The sequence below is a fragment of the Balaenoptera musculus genome, chromosome 3 (assembly GCF_009873245.2).
Source record: "Balaenoptera musculus isolate JJ_BM4_2016_0621 chromosome 3, mBalMus1.pri.v3, whole genome shotgun sequence".
NCBI lineage: Eukaryota > Metazoa > Chordata > Mammalia > Artiodactyla > Balaenopteridae > Balaenoptera > Balaenoptera musculus.
This window is the reverse complement of record NC_045787.1, coordinates 59233982-59256313: the sequence shown is the minus strand read 5'-3', so window position 1 is coordinate 59256313 and position 22332 is coordinate 59233982. Positions and strand designations below refer to the sequence as shown.

Here is a 22332-nt window from a genome sequence, read left to right as displayed (position 1 = left end):
CCTCAAATACACACAGTAGTAGCACACTGCTGGAGTGGCTCTGACCCAGGCATCAGCACACAGTCCGTGGCTTTCACATCAGAGAGGTACCGTTTTGCAATTGTAAACAACTCTCATTGAGCAAGACCAATAGGCAGCTTTTCTTTCTCACTGCTATGACTCAGTTCTTTTGGAGGGAGAGGCGAGGCTGGCAAATCCCAACACACTGGCTGAGCCACGGGAAGCACAACCACTTGATCAGCACTTAGTCTGACCAGCAGCACCAGATGCTCCAGGCCTGATGGGAAGACTAGAGATTACAATACACGTGTTTTCTCCTGTCATCTGTAAGCAAGGGGAAGCCCTGACGGACCAAGTGAAGCCTTCTTCAAAGGCCACAGGAAACTGAAGTGGGAGTCAGATTTGATGGGAGGGATTAGAGGGCGCGTGTGCTTTGTGCAGATTCTGGGTGCCACTCACTGGTTTATCTGAAGATCGTCTATGCCCAGGAGGACACCCTTCTCATGCAGTTTTGCTGCGGTGTACCTCACCGGCTTCGCTCGCTTTGTCCCTTTGGGTTCTCCTTTTGCATCAAGTTTAATTGACCTCCGAGTATTTCTGACAAAATAAGAACAGACCATCCATCGTGAAGATGGCAAACTCAGATGTTCCTGGCAGTGCAATAACCAGCACAGAGGGCACACCACTGTGCACACCTGGCCCCCACTATATGGAACCTGGGCAACTTTATATTGTGTGATAGTCGGCGACAACCTTCCCGGTGCAGTGCAATCTCACTACTGAACTGTTTAAGGAAAAGCTATTTTCGAGGTGACTCAGGTTTGAATTACAGACTAATATGTTTCATAAAACTTGTACTTTGCTGTCTCAGGCATATTGAACCATGTGGCTCGATTAAGTCATTTCACAAGCAGCTTAGGTGCCATAACATGAACTGCGTACACACTCCTAAAGAAAGGTATCACTAGGAGTGCTTTAATTTATTTAACAAATAGTACGTGGCCATCCCTGTTTTCTAGTGCTTTCTAAATACTGCCTCACATTTACAAAATTAACCTTGCCATAGTATTCTGAAGTAAATTCCTTTCTTCTGTGTCATTTCATTTAGCTCTCACAACAACACTTGTAAGGCTGGTACTCCCAATTCCCTCTTAAAGATGAGAAAATTGAGGCTTCAGAGATCACTGGACTGGTTCAAGATCACACAATGTAAGAGAGAATCCCAGTCTAGCTCACCTGACTGCAGATGTTGTAAAATGCCTTGTCGTAGTTGCAATAAATACGTAAAGAAAGCCCCTGACAAGCTTATTTCTACTAAATATCAGCTTTACCAACTTTTTTCCTCCCAGGAATAGCATAAAAGTAATTTACAGGCTGCAAGCAAATGAATTAAAATTCAGAACTAGTGGGGCACAGATAAATGAGATTTAAATTTGGTTATATTCCTTCATCAAATCTATGATTAATGCAATTGATTTTTCCATATAGCACCATTTCCTAGTGTCAATTTGACTACAAGGGTTACATAAAAATACTGAATTACGTATTTAAATGGGTAATTAAAACTTGATTAGTATTGACCTTAGTCTAGTGATAAGAATAATTATGAGCAAAGAATACTCATTAAAAGTAGCTATATTGTGACAAAAAAAACCTATGATATGTATGCTAATGGGTAATAGAGGACTGATGAATTTTGTCTTTTGTGTAAATAATTTTTAAGAACCAGTAAGTAATTTAAAATCATTAAGCTGTGCTGTGCAATAGCAAATAACTGGCGTTACCTAACATTTTCAAGTATACAAAAACTGTTTATTGTTAACATCCCCAAGGGTAGCTTTTTTTTTTTTTTTAATAATAGTGTTTAAAACACACCTTTGACTAAAAAAGAAGGAATAATGAAAGTGCTTCCCCAAGTGTTTAAAGCTACTTGTTTGAAACACAACAGGGTAAACTACTTTAATGCCAATGTTAATAGAGAAGTAACATGTTTCTAAATTCACTCCTGACTTCTTAGCTCACAGTGGCAAATCATAAAATTGAAATTCTAGTTTTTGGTTATATAATAAAGCAAAAGTTTGCTACCACACCCAACCCGACAGCCCAGGATTGTAAAAGAATGGATACCCCATATAAATCATGACATTACAAAAGAATATATGATTTCAACTTACTTTCTTTTTAAGTTGTCTAAACAAGTCTTTATGTAGGTATCATAATAATTAATTTGCTCTTCAAAAAATGCTGCCTTCTTGTTAAGTGCATTCAGGGTCTGTTGAAGTTTTTCCAATTCAGCTTTTCGAAGCTGACGATGGATTCTTTGATTTCGAATATCCTAAAATAACAAGGAAAGGCCATGGTATGAGATTTAAGCAGGAGTTTGCTTTATGATATTGCCCATTTGGAACAGGAAGAATATCTAGTACTAAATCACTATCTGTGACTGTTGTAGTTTTTTTTAGTCACCTCATTTTAAACCCTCAACACCAAAATGTTCCCTTTTTACTTTAGAACTGGGAGTGTCTGTATTTCATTTTAAGAGAGGTGCTAAGGTTGATGGAAAAGCAGAGAAGCAATTTTAGATTAATTGTATACGGAGAAATAGTGTTTTTAAAAGGGCACAAGGAAGACTTTAGCAGGAGGAAACTTCTTCAGAATATTTTGAACATTCTACTTTGAAGAATACTTTACCCTGAAAAGGGTTACATTTCATCATTACATTCATTTTCTTTTTTTTTGGCCGCCCCATGCGGCTTGTGGGAATCTCAGTTTCCCGACCAGGGATCAAACCTGGGCCCTCGGCAATGAAAGCGCAGAGTCCTAGCCGCTGGACTGCCAGGGAATCCCCGATTTTAGAAATTAAAAAAACAATACACTTTTTAATCTGAAAAATATTTCTCAAGATTTGCAAAAACAACTGAGGTCTCAAGACTGATTGAAAAAATTCAACATGGATAACTATTACTTGGATTTAAATAGAGTTCCTAGAACATAAAGTTGACCAAGCTGCTTACAGCTTACGAAAGATACATTATATTTAAACTTACAGACACACAATTCTTTTTTTTTGTAATTCTAATTGGTAAATTAAAAAAATGTTTCATTTAAGAAAATGGTGCCTGTTTAATATTATTTTTCCTTTGTGGACACTTAAAAAACATTCCTCTAGGAATCCAAAGACAAACACATCCTTCTTAAGTAAAAATTCTTCATTAAGTAGAATCTTTTGGGGGATGCCTTCATGATAGCTTTTTTCTTTTTCCAAGGCAAAAGCATCAATTTCTCTACTACACATTCCCTAAGAGACATATTTTCCAACCCAGAGCTATAGAAAAAAACGTTACTTCCCTTGAGTCACTCAGGCTGGGAGGAATAAGCCTACTGCCAGAACTGACCATAACTTTCCATGGAAGAATGAAGCTGAGTGCATTTCCCTCCCAGAAGTTAAGAAAATTTATTTTTTTTCTGATCATGTAACTGTCCTTAACCTCCAGACCCATTTTAATTTGCATGTTTGGATAAAAAGAATGAAATTTTTTTTTTTAACCCAAAATATATACTTCCTTATCCTTGGCAAACAGATCTAGCCTTTTCCTGTGATGTTTCCTTGCACTAATTTGATATCCTTTTCTCAGGAAGTTTCTCAACTGTCAAAATACGGGAGGAGAAAACGGAAACTAACTTTGAAGTCTGAACTGCATTCAGGCTAAACTGCTTAGAGGCAAATTCTCAGGGACACAGAGGTACCATCTCAGTGGCAGGTCCCATGGGCAACTGGGTTATATGACAACTAACAACTCAAGAGAGAACTCTCCTAAAAGTGTCACTTTTAAAACTAGTAGGTATTGTTTAAAGCAATAGATGAAACTTGTCTAGTACATTTATTTCCTAAGCATTTATGTCTGGTGTGTTTCAACTCTTCTAATGACTTGGGGGAGTTGTGATTATTCTCTATGAAAAGTCATCAACTTCTCTGAAACCTTAAAAAATCTGTAATATTGCGGAGGACAGCAACCATATGTATATAACTATGAATTCCTCATGTCACCTCAAGAGTCCCAGCATGTGTGTGACCAATGATTAGCACATGTCTGCTAAGCAAAGGAGAAAGAATACTCTTTCCAACAACCTTGGCAATGTCATTGAGAATGTCTTGGTATTTATTTTTGGATGACACATGTCCAGTCTGTTCCAATGTCCGAAGATTCCTCTGGATTTTCCTCTTCTTCTGCTCAAGGGGCAGCTGTGCATCTTCAACCATAGATTGGCTATGCTTCATGTCTTCGGGAGTCCTGGAATCTAAAACTGCACGGCTCACCATGTCTGCGGCATGATCTATCTCCTGGAAAGGGAATATCAAGATGTTGATTTATCTCTGATGCCCTAATCTCAGATTCAGAAGCTGTACAAGGCAAGTTAATATCAAAATGAAAGAGGTCCTCGAGCCAAGGTCCAGAGACAGAATTACAATACGTTCTTCATGGGTTTTGAAGTAGGTCTTTGGGAAGGAATTACTTTGTTTTTCTGAGAAACATAGCAGTGGTGGCAGGCCTACTTTGAGCAAAATTCTAAATAGCTACTTTATTGCTAAGATGACAAGTTACCTTAGTAAAGGACATATTATCAGGGATAACTGATATTTTATAATTCTCTGGATGGAAAGATATCAGTTTTGGATAGGACAGTCCAGATGAGGAAACTAAAACTAGATTATCCATTAAAACGTGGCCATGAGAACCCTGAACTCTAACATCAGCCATATTTACAGAGATTCATAAGCTGTAAAGGCTTTGTTCTGGTAAGGGAATCATTCTCAAACTTCCGACTCTGAAAAACCTGCAGGGTTTCTTTGAACCAAAGGAAATTAAGAGTATTCTAGCACAAAATAAGTTTCCAAATAAATGATAAGTAAATAAATGAATCAAGACAGTTTGGATAGTTTGTTCAAAAAACCAGTAATAACAAGAGACTGGTGATCTTCCCATGTCACAGTGCCAGACAACTGATTGACACTGTAGACAAAGTCTAAGAATATAAATGACAGATCAACTTTATGGACACAGTAACAGTAAACCAGGTCAGCAGTAAACAGTAACAGTAGCAGCCAATATTGTTGAGAACTTAATATGTATCAGATATTATTCTACCCACTTAACATGTTTTAACTGAGTTACTCCTGAATTGGGTACTATTATTATTATTCCCTTTTTGCAGTTGAGGAAATCAAGGCATGGAAATATTTCTAAGTGCCTAGAGTTACAGAGCTAGGAGTTACAGAGCTATACTTGATCTCAGAAGTCTGCACTCTTAGTGACTAAGCTACATTTGGGGAAAAATAAAATATTCATTAAGAATTAAAATTCTCATACTCAGTAAAATATTCTACCCACCTTGTTTAAAAATATTCACACATTAACAAACATCAGATAACTTGACATTATATATATATATATATATATATATATATATATATATATATATATATACTTTTATTAAAAACTGTGACAGATTGATTTCTTGGCAACCAATTAAATTAAGAATGATTCAGGAAATTACATGTAGCCCAGCTAAGAGTAACTAAATAGATAATTTTGTTAGCGTTTGTTTAGGGAGTGGCAATTATTGAAACTAAAGCAATATCATTGAAATTAATTCAGAATGAACTAAATAATGATGCATTTTCAAGGATGCTGATAAAAAGATTATTGCAAGATTGTTATTAAAGTTTAATAAACTTTAGTTATTTACACCAGGATAATGGTGCTCTGACCTAATGGACTCAAGACGTTTGCTTCCGAAGCATTTGGAAAACAGTTTTAATGTGTGGGACATTTCTTCATTTCTTCAAGTTAGCAAAAACATAAAATATGAAAGGTATTTTTCTATATCCTGTCGACCAGAACGATCTCTTAAGTGACTTATCTGCCCATCCACTGCAATGAATACAGTCTTCATTTTTAAGTAGTCCATTCTTCTTTTCCTTTGTTTCCTACACTCACTGTTCAAGGTTTACAATGAACATTCAGAGGCTTTGAAAGACCGAGAACTATCTTCCTAGTCTAGGACAAAACTATTCAGCATAAATTCAGTGCTGCATTTTTCTATTTCATTCCATTGATATTCCATGGATTTTGTATATAGCTGAACTCGGTTTAATTCCTTACTTCCAAACCGTGTCAGATACAGTTTCTCTGAGATAACAGTAAACATTTGGCACGAAGATTTGTTACCAAAATCAGCTCATATCAAAGGTACTTATTATTTTACACTCTAAGGCCAATTACCTGTTTTGTACTTGCTGGTGTCTCTAAGATTTCTGACAGTGTGCTCCCTGGTTGGTTCCGGATCACATCAATGATCAGCTTTTTGGTCCTTACAAAATATAGAAAGGAGAGACAGGCTTTCAGACAGCAGTCCTGATGCACAAAAATCTGCATCTCCCAAGGGAGTGAACAAGCACCTACAGAGATGAAGCCTCAAAGAGAATCCCTTAAAATAAAACCATCTCACAGAACTTCACCACGTCTGCTTTAAGGCTCCCCAAAGTTTGTGAATGCTTGATAATCAAAAGTCTGGGTTTTATATGCTTGATGTTGTCAGATTATAGTGTCAGTATCGTGGGCACAAATATGTCATAAGATTCCTTATCTAAGTACCTGTTCTTCTTTTTAGACTGAGACTACTTTTTGACGAGAAGGAAGGATAATTTGGCCCGTGACTGTGGAGGGTGCAGGAAAGGTCCCCCTTTCCTAACTTTAGTAACATTTAAACTTCTGAGCCTGTTGAAAACATCATAAGCCTTTAGGAGCCAGAGAAGCTGTTAGCTTTCCTGCTCTGAGAAGGTTATGAAACACTGTGAAGGCCAGTGGGAGCCCGAGTCCTGTGTGGGCTGTGGAGGCTTTGGCTGCTGGATGACACAGCAGCCAGGAGGATGGGTGTTTGGGAGCCTCAGGTCTGGGGGCGGGACGAACCCATCGGGTGGGAGAGAACTGAAGAGCTGCTCGGTCACAAGAGCTGGAACCCCTCTGTTAGTGCTAAAACCATCTATTTTTTCATATGTGTTCTTTAGGGTAATCAGCCACCCTTTACTAATTAAAGATCAGGTTATGGAACTATGTAAAAAGATTTTAACATAAAAGGCAAATGGTCAAGTGTGCTCCCTTTTACATAAGTGGGAACATTATTGGATATCGCGTCCCTTCAAAAAAAAAAGGGGGGGGGGACATAAGCAGAAGTTGCCTTATATTACAAACAGGTCTAACCAACGTCTGAAGTTTCACATTGCGTTGAGCCTCAGTTCTTTCCCAGGCATTACATGGTATCACTGGATGATGAATTTCTTCCTCAACTACAGCAGAAAATGTTCACACGGCATGAAAATTGGAAAATGAAAATAAAACATCGTTCATGTTTTGAAGCATTGGGGCGACTGCTCCCAAAGGACAAGAGGAAACTTTCAAAGAGAATTCCAGATATATTATTTTTGCAAACAGGATAAAATCCAATAAACCATCTGTAACCATTATTTTTCTCCTTTCTGATTTATTTCAAGTCTGTATGAGAAGAATGATCACAACCATTTCCTCTGGCCCATGACCCTTCACTGCTGGGGATTTACAGGCTGTCTGGGAATGCACAGAGAAATGCTCCCCCAAGAGTCAGAGGTGGGCACACAGCTCATTACAGCCACGTGGGAGACGGCCCTGTTCCTGAGGCTTAGACAGCCAAGTAGCTATCGTTTCTGCCCCACACAACTCCCTCCTCCAATCATCATTATAAATGCATTAAGCTGGAACATCGAGTTAAAAATAAAAGCTCTGGGTGATTTTAACAAATGTAAATACAGTGACTGTCTCTTATTTGAACTAATATTCTAGGAATGACTGACGATGTATGCTTCCAGGAAACTCCCAGCTCGACTCTTTAGAGACGCTATCTGATGACCAAAATGACCAAGGGCACTCAAGTATGCCCTGCTAGGGACCAAGAATGTTTATTTGTTCAGGAGTGGCTGGAGGACAAACTGCTCACACAGCCTTTCTCTTGAAATTCTACTTTATGTCAGGCCTCCACTGGAACCCACTGCCAAAGTTCTACCCCAGACATCTTACATGTAAATAACCATCCAGTTTCATGACAGGGAATTCAGTACCTCGCCCTGTGGTACGCCTAATGGTTAAGAACACTGGGTCAGACAGATCTAAGGTCGAATCAGGGTTCCTGTTGCTTACTAGGTGTGTGGACTTGTGCAAATTATAAAGTCCCTGTAGGTGGGTTTTTTTTTTTTTTCATTTATATAATGGGAATCTCTCAGGACTCAATGAAAGATGCATGTAAAGCCTCTCCCTAGGGTCTGACATGTGGTCAGCACTCACATGGTCACTAAAGCTGTGCTGCCCAAGATGGCATCCACTGGTCAGCAGGTGGCCAGTGGGCACTTGAGACATGGCTGGTCCAAACTGAGATAAGCATTAAGGGCAAAACACACACCAGATTTGGAAGGCTCAGTATGAAAAAAGGAATGTACCATGTATCATGAACAATTTTTTTACACTGATTCCATATTGAAATGACAACATTTTGGATATATTGGGGTAAATAAATATATTAGAATTAATTTCACCTGTTTCTTTTAAAAATGTGTCTTCTAGAAAATTTAAAAGTAACTGTGTGGCTGACATTAAATCTCTTTTGGCGAGCACAGCACTGGAACAGCCCATTCTTAAATGGGAAGCCCACTCTGAGAGGCCTGCCTTCCAGTACGGTCCACTCACTGGACCCAGTGAGTCACAGGACATCAGCACCGAGGGGGACCTTGGGCAACAGTCCAATCTCTGATTTTACAAATGAGTCAGCAAAGACCTAAGAGGTTCAATCGTTATAGAAGGTCACATCCTATTTTCTAGAGTTGCAGGAAACAAGTCGAATTCCCTTTCCTCATCATCAGCCCCTCATCAACCTGCAGAGAGTGCCAGAATTGTGTCTCCGTCCCCTCTTCTCTTTTTTCCAAGTGAAACACCTCAGTTCCTGAAACCTCTTCACAATAGGAGTTAAAGAGAGTTTCCAGTCCTGCTCACATTTCAGTTTGCCAATGACTTTAAGACATGTCCCCTCCCCACCCTAATGCAAACACAATATTCTAGATATGGTCTGACCAGCATAATTCAACTGGTTCAAGTTTTGGCCCCATGGCTGTTCATATAATAGGTAAGACAGGCTGGTCAAACTCTGCCACCCTCCCTGAATTAGGAGAGTTAAGAAAAAAAGAAATACACCAGGGAGTTTCTTCATCATAGCTCTGCTCAAATCCCGTGGTCAATGAATGAGACCGCCTGGTGCTTGTAAACTGGTGTGGTCCCACAGGTTTGGCCATTACACTCAAAGGGTGTCTGTTATCACATTCTGACCAGGACCATCCCTGAGCCTCCCCCTCTGCCATCTGCTTTACAATGTGCCCAAGGTTGAAAAGGAATTGGTGTTTGTGGAAGCTAAAAAATATTTCCAATTGTTTAAAATTCTAATAACATGATTATACACTTTTATCACCAGACCTCGAATATCTCCTTAGCCATTTACTGCTCATGCCAGCTTGGACTAAAAGCAAGAAAATCTTGCAACTGGGATGATGGATGCCTAAACTGAATTATGTGATAGGAAAAAAATTCTTAAGAGATGACAACTTAAGCACTCAGGCAGCTAAGTATGAATAAAAGCCATCTATAATGCCTTCTACTTACACACATACTTTCATAGAAAAGCAAGCTTAATAAAGGCCAAAAGGATCACATACTATAAGTTGAATCGTAAGTTATAATGAGAGAGATTTTCTTTTCTTTTTTTTTAGTTTATTTATTATTTTTAGCTGCATTGGGTCTTCATTGCTGTGTGCGGGCTTTCTCTAGTTGCGGCGAGTGGGGGCTACTCTTCTTTGTGGCGTGTGGGCTTCTCATTGCAGTGGCTTCTCTTGTTGCAGAGCACGGGCTCTAGGCGTGCGGGCTTCAGTAGTTGTGGCTCGTGAGCTTCAGTAGTTGTGGCTCACGGGCTCTAGAGCGCAGGCTCAGTACCTGTGGTGCACGGGCTTAGTTGCTCCACGGCATGTGGGATCTTCCCGGACCAGGGCTCGAACCCGTGTCCCCTGCATTGGCAGGCGGATTCTTAACCACTGCACCATCAGGGAAGCCCGAGAGAGATTTTCAATTGTACAGTTCTTTATAATTTATAAGGTGTCACTGTGTGACTTCATTTACTCACCAGAGTCCTCCCTTTCCCATCATCTCCCCTCTTCTCCATTTGATGGATGAGGAAACAAATGGGGAAGTGATTTGCTCAGAGTCCAACGGCTAATGTGTGAGATTGGGGCTGTAATCCCAGGTCTCCCTAGGACTCCTCAACCAGGCTTTTTTGTTCATTTGTCCTTTTAATACCACCATGCTTAGTAGTTTTAGCAAAATGGCAATAGCCCAAACCGAGGCTCCCTATTCCATAAAGATATGGAAGGCAAACAGAAATAGAATGTTTCTTCCTATTCCACCATGTGCCTTCATGTCCCTTACTCTATGTCATTCCTTCTCTGTGGCCTGGGAAGCAATGCCCCAGCATCAGGTATACAATAACTGCTCTGCTATCATTCTTACTGTTTATTCTATGATCCCTAAGAGTGCAAAGGACAGTGACCTTGCCCTCAAGTTGTAAAACCTTGTGATCAAGAGTGTAGGCCTGGAAAGATTTAAGACTGTCTGGATTTGAACCTATGCCCCACTTACTAGCTATACTACCAGGAAAGGGTTTTTGTCTGTTCTGTGCCTAGTTTCCTCTTACATAAAACCCAGGTAATAACCTCTACCTCTTGGAGTTGCTGAGAGTATTACATGACCCACAGATGTTGTTATATTATACATGCTGTTATCTGTTATTACCTATATTCATATCCATATCTATATCTACAGGACAGTCCCTGGTACATGGTAAGCACTACATAGGTGTTTGGCATTATTATCATCTTCATTCTCATCTAATTATTAAGAATTATGAAACCAGCATGGAATTAAATTTACAAGCATAAGGATTAACTGTGCCTTATTCAGGGACCCTCATGAAGATGAATTACTCATCACTGGAAAGCTAGTGATTTTGTAATTAATAATAAGGGGGGCATTTTGAAAGTTAAAAACACAATCTATTTAACAAGGAGGCAAAATAGTTTTTTGATAGAGAAAAGCCAGTTATTTTTACCCCCAACAGCTCTGCATTCCATGACCGTCTACTTCTTAGTAACTTCTGAAAGGCACTGTCTGATTTCAGTTAAATTTGGTTCTCTAATGAAGAGTCTCAAGAACTATATTTCATGTTTGAGTTAGGAATTTGGTTTATTAGCTTGGAAGAAAGTCATCCCCATAAGAGTTTTTGAATCAGTATTTCCAAGCGTCTATCAATGGAATATCAATGGCCTATGAATTTAAAGCATGTCAGTGCCCATCTACTTGCTTCCCATAATTTTAGAATTTAATTTCCTCACCTCAGAGATAAAGACTCAGACTAGATGGTCTCCAAGCTCCTTGTCAATGACACATTTTATGATTATCTGTTAGTATCAAGATTTTGAAATATATACTTAAGGTATAATGTATTTGGAGGTAAGGCTAGCCTAACATCATGGAGCGAACTCTACTGACTGTTTTGGGCAATACCCAAATTCCACTTTTGGGGAAGGCTACTTGGTCAGTCTTCATTTCAAGTCGTTATCCACGATGATCCACTGGGCTGCTTAGTGAAGGGCTCTGCTAACAGCAGGATCTTGAAGTATGCCCAGAGGAAGGCTTTCTAGACCCCAGAGGCCTATGAAAGCAGTAAATTATTGAATCTATTAAAACATTGGCCCAATAGCCTTTTCTATATAAATTGAAAAGTTGATCCTACAGTTCACATGGAATTGCAAGGAACCCCAAGTAGCCAAAAGAATCTTGAAAAAGAACAACTTGGAAGACTCATACTTCCCAATTTCAAAACTTACTACAAAGCTACAGTGATAAATGCAGTGTGGTACTAGCATAAGGATAGGCATATAGATCAATGGAATAGAATTTAGAGTCTAGAAAACCATACATGTATGGTAGATTGGCTTTTGACAAGAGTGTCTAGACCATCTAATGGAGAAAGAATAGTCTCTTTAAGAAATGGTGGTGGAAAACTGGGCATCCACATGCAAAAGAATAACGTTGGACCCCAACCTTCCACCATACACAAAAATTAGCTCAAAAGGGATCACAGACCTAAATATAAAAGCTGAAACTATAGAACACTTAGAAAAAAACACAGGAGTAAATCCTCATGATCTTGGATTGAGCAATGAATTCTTGTATATGACACCAAAAGCACAAGAAACAACAACAAAAAATAGATAAACTGCATTTCATTAAGTTAAAAAACTTTTCTACAGAAAAGGATATTACCAAGAGAATAAAAAGACAGCCCTGAAATAATGCCATTTGCAGCAACATGGATACAGCTAGAGATTATCATACTAAGTGACATAAGTCAGAAAGAGAAAGACAAATACCATATGATATCACTTATATTTGGAATCTAAAATATGACACAAATGAACCTATCTATGAAACAGAAACAGAATCACAGACATAGAGAACAGACTGGTGGTTGCTGGGGGGGTGCGGGGGGGGGGTTGGGGAGGGATGGAGTGGGAGGTTGGGAGCAGATATAAGCTTTAATATATAGAATGGATAAACAACAAGGTCCTACTGTATAGCATAAAGAACTATATTCAATATCCTATGATAAACCATAATGGAAAAAATATATTAAAAAGAAGAATGTATATATATATAACTGAATTACTTTGCTGTACAGCAGTAATTAACACAACATTGTAAATCAACTATACTTCAATAATAAAAAGACAACCCACAGAAGGGGTGAAAATATTTGCAAATCATATATCTGATAGGGGTTTACCATCCAGAACATATAAAGAACTCTTACAACTCTGCAACAAAAAGACAAACAATCCAACTAAAAAACGGGCAAAAGACTTGAATAGACATTTCTACAAAGAAGATAGGCTGACAAGCACATGGAAACATTATTAATTATTAATCATTAGGGAAACATTATTAATCATTAGGGAAATGCAAATCAAAACCACAGTGAGATACTACTTCATACCACTAGGATGGCTATAACAACAAAATAAAACAGAAAATACATTTTGGTGAATTATGGAAAAATTGAAACTCTCATACTTTGTTGGTAGGAATATAAAATGGTGTAGCCACTGTGGAATAAAGGTCTGGCAGTTCCTCAAAACAGAATTACCATATGATGCAGCAATTCCACTCCTAGGTATATATCCAAAAGAACTGAAAGCAGTGTTCAAATAAAAAGATGTATATAAATGTTTACAGTAGTACTATTCACTACAGCCAAAAGGTAGCAACAACCCAAATGTCCATGATAAATGTGGTATGTCCATACAACGGAATGTTATTCAGCCAAAAATATGCTGAATAAGAGAAGCCAGACACAAAAGGCCACATATTGTAAGATTCCATTATATGAAATTTCCAGAATAGGCAAGTTCATAGAGACAGAAAGCAGATTAATGATTGCCAGGACTGGGGAGCAGGGCCTGAAAGATGCCCAGGGTCATTAGGGAATGACTGCTTAATGGATATGGGGTTACTTTTGGGGTGATAACAATGTTCTGGAAATAGATAGTTGTGATGCTTGCACAACATTCTGGATGTACTAAGTGCCACTGAATTGTATACTTTAAAAGGTTAGATTGGTAAATTTTATGTTGTGTGTATTTTACCACAAAATATAAGAGTAAGTAAATAAATAAATAAAACCACTGGCTGGCTCTACTTGGAATGGTGATTAAAGAAGTAGACAGTACTTTTTTCTAGCACACAGTGGGGAGGGAGCCACACAAGGGCTAAGGCAAGTAGGACAATGCACCAGGCCTTCCTGGCTAAGATGCATCGCTGCCCAACACACCTGACTTTCATGGTTTTGCTTTTGAAATGTGCACTCCAAAAATTCACAGAACCATGGAAACTCAGATTCAGCAATAAGTATAAATATACACGATGTTCAGACTATTTGATATTTTAGACTACCCAAATCATGATCTTCATTCATTAATGCATTCATTTGAGTTGACTGCATTTAGAAAATGGTGTTCAAGTAACAGACAAAATTAATTATGAAAAAATTTCTTCCTCTTACTTCTAAAGGACAAAGCTTATGAGATCACAGGATAACTGGCTTAATTTAATTTGCATGGTGGAACCACAGGATCTGTATTTCCAGTTACCTGTGTAATTGGCACATCCTCAGAGGAACCCAGGGAGCAGCTTCCACAGTTTTCCCCCTTTTTTCTGTTGCCCTGTCCTGAGCTGTCTCTGCAAGTTCAATCTGACTTCATCATCAGTAGTTTAAAGGAATTGCCCTCAACTCTTATGAAGCCAAGTTTGTGTAGGAGTCCTGCAGCTTGTCCTGGGTCCCTCAGGTGAGCTGTGTTCTCCATCAGACTGCAGACCCCCAGAAGGCAGGGACCCTTAACGGCTTGCTCACCGCTATGTCCTCAGCCTCAAGCCCAGTGCCATGGACACAGAGTAGATACTCAAATATTCGGCTACGTGAACAAACAGATCCTTAAAGATAATCGGAGCACAAAATAAACAAGCCTAGTAGAAGAAGCACATATGTACATATTGCAACATAGCACGGTAAGTTTTTTTTTTTTTTTTTTTTTTTTTGCCATTTTCATGGGATTGAATATCTGGAAAAAATCAACTAGAAGTGAGTACTGTCCAAAGCATGTCAGTGGCAGAACAGAAAGCTCCTGTCACAAATGAAAACAACCTCAGAATTCAGGGCCTGTACCTTGGAAGTCATGTGTGAAGTATTATTTAAATACTTATTTATTTCCTTTTCTCCCCATTTCCCACTTCCACTCTCCACCTCACCCCAACGTACAACTGTTCTGATGTGCTAATACGAATCCTTTTGGTTATATTAGTTCTTCAAAACTGTATTGTTTGGTGAGCATCTGGCTTTGGTTTATGGCGTTTCGATTTATGGTGATGGATCATTCTTTCTTACCCTGTATGTAAAGGACTGACGTGGAATGTCCACGAGGCCTTGACGGAAAAAGTACAGTATTAATTAAGAGTGTGAAAGCTTTGTTTGAAATCTTTGAGGACAAGAAATTGGGTATAAATAAAGTCAAAGTTGGTCAAGATATCCAGGCTTAGTTTAATAGGCAAAGTGTCTAATAAATCAGATAATAACATCATGTCTTATCGTGTGTACCTTTTACGTTAACATTTTAAAAAATTTTTAATTAATTAATTAATTTTTATTTTTGGTTGTGTTGGGTCTTTGTTTCTGTGCGAGGGCTTTCTCTAGTTGCAGCGAGCGGGGGCCACTCTTTATCGTGGTGCGCGGGCCTCTCACTGCCGTGGCCTCTCCTGTTGCGGAGCACAGGCTCCAGACGCACAGGCTCAGTAGTTGTGGCTCACGGGCCTAGTTGCTCCGCGGCATGTGGGATCTTCCCAGACCAGGGCTTGAACCTGTGTCCCCTGCATTGGCAGGCAGATTCTCAACCACTGCGCCACCAGGGAAGCCCTCAACATTAACATTTTATACCAGAAAATAAATTAGGTTCAAGGTATTTCCTTGACTATTCTTTTGACCACTGAAACAGATATTTCCTTTCAGCTACCTGAGGCCTTTCACCAGCTGAGTTAATCATTTCTTAAAGGAAAGGAATCAAATTACTACAAGGAAAACTAAAAAACAAGATAGGCTTTAAGAAAGTATCATGATATTTAGTTCCCTCTTAAATTATAAAGAGTCTACTATTCTTTGGTTAGATGTTTGATGGATAAACATAATGTATTTCAATATTTAGATATTTTAAAATGGATTATTTGAGGAATTAGCCTAATTTGAATTTGCATGGTTTAAGATGCATAATTGGAGACATGTGCTCTTTAAGCCCCAAACTTACTTGATCATGAGGCTTTGGCCATCTACAGCTTCACCATCCCCTATGTCGTACTTGCTGGTCAGGAAAAGGGAAATCTCAGTCTTTGCAAGTTGATTTAGTGTGTTTACCTTGTCAGGGTCACTGGGGTCAACAGCTCCTTCCCCTGTAGAATAAAATATTGTTATTTTTCCAATTCACTGATTGTGACAGTGGCATCAACAACGTAAGATAAAGGTTCTGTAGGAAACATGGGCTCGGTACTTGAACAGGAGATCATGGTCCTCAGAAGAAAACACATTCCAATACACTTTAAAAAATCTCTGAATTAAACATTAAAATACCATGGGACATCAATATTCAAAATTTGAAAAAAATTACTAAAAGAGAGAACTGTTAATAAAAGACACCATTGGAGAACATAGCAAGGAACGTCTAATAAATTTCACTCTTTTTCTTTCTTTATGGTTGACAAATCCTTTTTGATGTATCTAGAGCTTCAAGAATATCAAATTGTTTGATAATCTAGCACACTAAGAATGACAGAATCCTTCATGTAGGAAGGGGCTACTGTAGTTATCCTTTAAATAAACTTAAGTGTTAAATTAAAAAGATTTTTTGATCTAGGATAGGAAAACCAACCAACCATCCAACCAACCAATCAAATACAAACCAGAGGGAAGAAGCCCTTACCAAGAAAAGATTCCACATTAGGTACCTCTCCCAGCAATTCCAATAGTTCATTCAGTAAGTCATTTTTTTCAGGGGCAATCGCATCCTGGTGTTCCAACAGGAGCTTTATATAGAAAGCAACACATATACAAAAATAAAAGTCAATTCTCAATGGCTACCATATTTACATAGTTCCCTTCCCAGTTTTTCATGATAACTTTCTTCTGATATTGTTTGAATCTTAAATACAAGTCTGACATTTATTAAAATTAGAGACCACAGAGAGACACAGCTTGCATTTTACCTTAGAGGCAAGTGCCCACTCTTCATCGAGAAACTGTAGTTTTGTGAAAGGTGTTCATAAGCACTCTTTCAGCAAGATCTTGCAAGATCTGCTCAGAGGCAGCCTTTTTCCACCTAAACCCTGTGCTCCCTCCATGTTTATACAAAAGTCAAAGTTGAGGGATAAATTAGGAGTTTGGGATTAACATACACACACTACTATATACAAAATAGATAACCAACAAGGACCTACTGTACAGCACAGGGAACTATACTCAATATTTTGTAATAACCTATAAGGGAAAAGAATCTGAAAGACTACATATATAGTAGTCTGAACCACTTTTCTGTACACCTGAAACTAACACAGCACTGTAAATCAACGACACATCAATAAAAAAGAGGAAAAAAAAGTCAAAGTTGGAGAAAGAGTCTAAAACAACACAGAAGTCTCTTGGCTAATACGGTAGCAAACTGTAAGGGCATTTCCATATCTCTTCAGAGAAAAATTACTCGGTAATCGAACACTATATATTTTTTCAAATCACCACTATTAGCTATTTTAATCTGTCTGGCATTGAAGATCTTTCATGGGTAGGGATGGCAGAAATGCCCATATGATTCCTTGGCCTGAGACCTAGATGTACCAGCTGGTTCTTCCTTTCAGAATTCCAAAAATGGATTAAGGGGAACACTGCTGGGTGTTTGCCAGGTCTTAGAGGAAACATAGTAACTCTGGGGGCACAGCTATGAAAACACAGCTGCTCTTGTTTTCATTTAGAGTTAAATTAAAACAATGTTTCCAAAGTGTGGGACCGGTATCACTGGTGATGGGAAATCTAACTTTAGTTGTTTTGAGTAACTATCTTACAAAACACTGAATCATATAATAAAATTAGTCTTTTCCATTTTTAATCTCTTTTTTCTCAACAGCTTTATTGAGATACAATTAACACACCATCAAATCCCCGCATTTAAAACCTATGATAACGATGGTTTTTAGTATATTCAAAGACTTGTGTAACCATCACCACTATCTAATTTCAGAATATTTTCATCACCTTAAAAGAAACTGTGTACCCATTAGCAGTCACTTCCCATATTACCCCTTCCTGCTGGAAACCATTAATGTACTTTCTGTCTCTATAGATTTAGCTGTTCTGGATGCTTCACATGAGTGGACTCATACGTGTGTCCTTTTGTGACTGACTTCTCTCACTGAGCATGATGGTTTCAAGGTCCATCCATGTTGTAGCATGCATTTGTTCCTCTTTATCCCCGAAAAAATGTTCCATTATATGGATATATCACGCTTCATTCATTCATCTTTTGATGGACATTTGTTTCCAGTTTTTGGCTATTATGAATATGCTGCTGTGAACATTCATGGACTAGTTTTTGTGTGCACCTGTTTTCATTTTTCTTGAGCCCATACCTAGGAATTGCTTCATCACATAGTAACTCTGTTTAACATTTAGGAATTGCCAAACTGATTTCCTAAGTGGCTGGATCATTTTGCATCTCCACCAGCAGTATATGAGAGTTTCAGTCATTCTACATCCTTGCAACATTTATTATTACCTGACTTTTTAATTCTAGCTATCCTAGTGGGCGTGAAGTTATCTCATTTTGGTTTTGATTTGCATTCCCTGATGACTAATAATGATGAGCATCTTTTCATGTGCTCATTGGCTATTGTATATTTTCCTTGGAGAAATCTCTATTCAGATCGCTTGCCCATTTAAAAATTTTATTTTTATGTTTAATTGTAGTAAAATACACATCATAAAATCTACCACCTTAACCATTTTTAAGTGTATAGTTCAGTAGTGTTAAGTACATTAACATTATTGTGCAACCAATCTATATAACTCTTCCATTTGGCAAAACTAAAACTCTGTATCCATTCTGCAACAACTCCTCATTCCACCACTGTACTTTCTGCTCTCTGAATCTGACTACTCTGGGTACCTCATATAAGTGGAATCATATAGTATTTGTCTTTCTGCATCTGGTTTATTTCACTTGGCATAAGATCCTCAAGGATCAGCCATGTTGTAGCATATCAGAATTTCCTTCCTGTTTAAGGCTGAATAATATTCCATTGTATGTCTGTACCACATTTTCTTTATCCATTCATCTGTCGAGGGACACTTGGTTATTTCCACCTTTCGGCTACTGTACAATGAATGCTGCAATGAACAGGAGGGTACAAATGTCTCTTTGATTCTGCTTTTTATTGAGTATATACGCAGAACTGAATCTGTTTTTAATTTTTTTGAGACACTATCATACTGTTTTCCATAGCAGCTGTACCATTTAACGTTCCCACTAATAGTATAAAAGGGTTCTAACTTCTCTATATCTTTGCTAACACATTTTCTGGTTTTTGTTTTTATAGTAGCCGCCATAATGGGTGTAAGGTGGTATCTCGTGTTTTTATTTTTTTCTTTTTCCAAACCAAATGATAGATTTATAGGCTGTCTCTATTATACAATGAGGCAAAATCATTGGGGTTTTGATTTGGATTTCCCTAGTCATTAGTGATGTTGAGCATCTTTTCATGTGCTTGTCAGCCATTTCTATATCTTCTTTGGAGAAATGTCTTTTCAGGTCTGTAGCTCATTTTAAAATTGGGCTGTTTTTTGTTGTTGTCAAGTTGTGAGAATTCTTTACATATTCTGGATATTAACCCTTTATCAGATACAGTATATGATTTGCAAATATTTCTTCCATTCTGTAGGTTGCCTTTTCACTGTGTTCATTGTGTCATTTGATGTACAGTTGTCCATTTTTAAATCAGATTATTTATCTCACCATGGAGTTGTAGGTTTTCTTTATGTATTCTGGATCCAAGTCCTTTAACAGATACATTATCTGCAATTATTTTCTCTCATTCCCTTGGTTGTCTTTTCTTTCTTTTTTTTTTTTTAAACATCTTTATTGGAGTATAATTGCCTTACAATGGTGTGTTAGCTTATGCTTTATAACAAAGTGAATCAGTTATACATATACAATATGTTCCCATTTCTCTTCCCTCTTGCATCTCCCTCCCTCCCACCCTCCCCATCCCACCCCACCCCTCTAGGTGGTCACAAAGCACCGAGCTGATCTCCCTGTGCTATGCGGCTGCTTCCCACTAGTTATCTATTTTACATTTGGTAGTGTATATATGTCCATGACACTCTCTTACCCTGTCACATCTCACCCCACCCCCTCCCCATATCCTCAAGTCCATTCTCTAGTAGGTCTGTGTCTTTATTCCCGTCTTGCCACTAGGTTCTTCATGGCCTTTTTTTTTTTTTCCTTAGATTCCGTATATATGTGTTAGCATACTGTATTTGTTTTTCTCTTTCTGACTTACTTCACTCTGTATGACAGACTCTAACTCCATCCACCTCATTACAAATACCTCCATTTCATTTCTTTTTATGGCTGAGTAATATTCCATTGTATATATGTGCCACATCTTCTTTATCCATTCATCTGTCGATGGACATTTAGGTTGCTTCCATGTCCTGGCTATTGTAAATAGAGCTGCAATGAACATTTTGGTACATGACTCTTTTTGAACTATGGTTTTCTCAGGGTATATGCCCAGTAGTGGGATTGCTGGGTCGTATGGTAGTTCTATTTGTAGTTTTTTAAGGAACCTCCATACTGTTCTCCATAGTGGCTGTATCAATTTACATTCCCACCAACAGTGCAAGAGTGTTCCCTTTCCTCCACACCCTCTCCAGCATTTATTGTTTCTAGATTTTTTGATGATGGCCATTCTGACTGGTGTGAGATGATATCTCATTGTAGTTTTGATTTGCATTTCTCTAATGATTAATGATGTGAGCATTCTTTCATGTGTCTGTAGGCCATCTGTATATCTTCTTTGGAGAAATGTCTATTTAGGTCTTCTGCCCATTTTTGGATTGGGTTGTTCGTTTTTTTGTTATTGAGCTGCATGAGCTGCTTGTAAATCTTGGAGATTAATCCTTTGTCAGTTGCTTCATTTGCAAATATTTTCTCCCATTCTGAGGGTTGTCTTTTGGTCTTGTTTATGGTTTCCTTTGCTGTGCAAAAGCTTTTAAGTTTCATTAGGTCCCATTTGTTTATTTGTGTTCTTATTTCCATTTCTCTGGGAGCTGGGTCAAAAAGAATCTTGCTGTGATGTATGTCATAGAGTGTTCTGCCTATGTTTTCCTCTAAGAGTTTGATAGTCTCTGCCCTTACACTTAGGTCTTTAATCCATTTTGAGTTTATTTTTGTGCATGGTGTCAGGGAGTGTTCTAATTTCATACTTTTACATGTAGCTGTCCAATTTTCCCAGCACCACTTATTGAAGAGGCTGTCTTTTCTCCACTGTATATGCTTGCCTCCTTTATCAAAGATAAGGTGACCATATGTGTGTGGGTTTATCTCTGGGCTTTCTATCCTGTTCCATTGATCTATATTTCTGTTTTTGTGCCAGTACCAAACTCTCTTGATTACTGAAGCTTTGTAATATAGTCTGAAGTCAGGGAGCCTGATTCCCCCAGCTCCATTTTTCGTTCTCAAGATTGCTTTGGCTATTCGGGGTCTTTTGTGTTTCCATACAAATTGTGAAATTTTTTGTTCTAGTTCTGTGAAAAATGCCAGTGGTAGTTTGATAGGGATTGCATTGAATCTGTAGATTGCTTTGGGTAGTAGAGTCATTTTCACAATGTTGATTCTTCCAATCCAGGAACATGGTATATCTCTCCATCTATTTGTATCATCTTTAATTTCTTTCATCAGTGTCTTATAATTTTCTGCATACAGGTCTTTTGTCTCCTTAGGTAGGTTCATTCCTAGATATTTTATTCTTTTTGTTGCAATGGTAAACGGGAGTGTTTTCTTAATTTCACTTTCAGATTTTTCGTCATTAGTGTATAGAAATGCAAGAGATTTCTGTGCATTAATTTTGTATCCTGCTACTTTACCAAATTCATTGATTAGCTCTAGGAGTTTTCTGGTAGCATCTTTAGGATTCTCTATGCATAGTATCATGTCATCTGCAAATAGTGACAGCTTTACTTCTTCTTTTCCGATTTGGATTCCTTTTATTTCTTTGTCTTCTCTGATTGCTGTGGCTAACACTTCCAAAACTATGTTGAATAATAGTGGTGAGAGTGGGCAACCTTGTCTTGTTCCTGATCTTAGTGGAAATGGTTTCAGTTTTTCACCATTGAGGACAATGTTGGCTGTGGGTTTGTCATATATGGCCTTTATTATGTTGAGGAAAGTTCCCTCTATGCCTACTTTCTGCAGGGCTTTTATCATAAATGGGTGTTGAATTTTGTCGAAAGCTTTCTCTGCATCTATTGAGATGATCATATGGTTTTTCTCCTTCAATTTGT

The 22332-nt window shown here is 38.2% G+C and overlaps 1 protein-coding gene across 1 annotated transcript in view; it reads right to left on the bottom strand.

Moving 5' to 3' along the window:
- Nucleotides 1-22332, bottom strand: part of IQGAP2 (IQ motif containing GTPase activating protein 2) — a 291241-nt gene that overhangs the window by 5720 nt on the left and 263189 nt on the right. The window contains exons 29-34 of the mRNA XM_036849360.1: nt 16703-16805; nt 16034-16175; nt 6285-6372; nt 4130-4342; nt 2175-2335; nt 460-597 (exon numbers count right to left, since the gene is read on the bottom strand). Of these exons, the coding sequence (XP_036705255.1) occupies nt 460-597; nt 2175-2335; nt 4130-4342; nt 6285-6372; nt 16034-16175; nt 16703-16805 (845 nt within the window). The remainder of the gene's footprint in view (nt 1-459; nt 598-2174; nt 2336-4129; nt 4343-6284; nt 6373-16033; nt 16176-16702; nt 16806-22332) is intronic.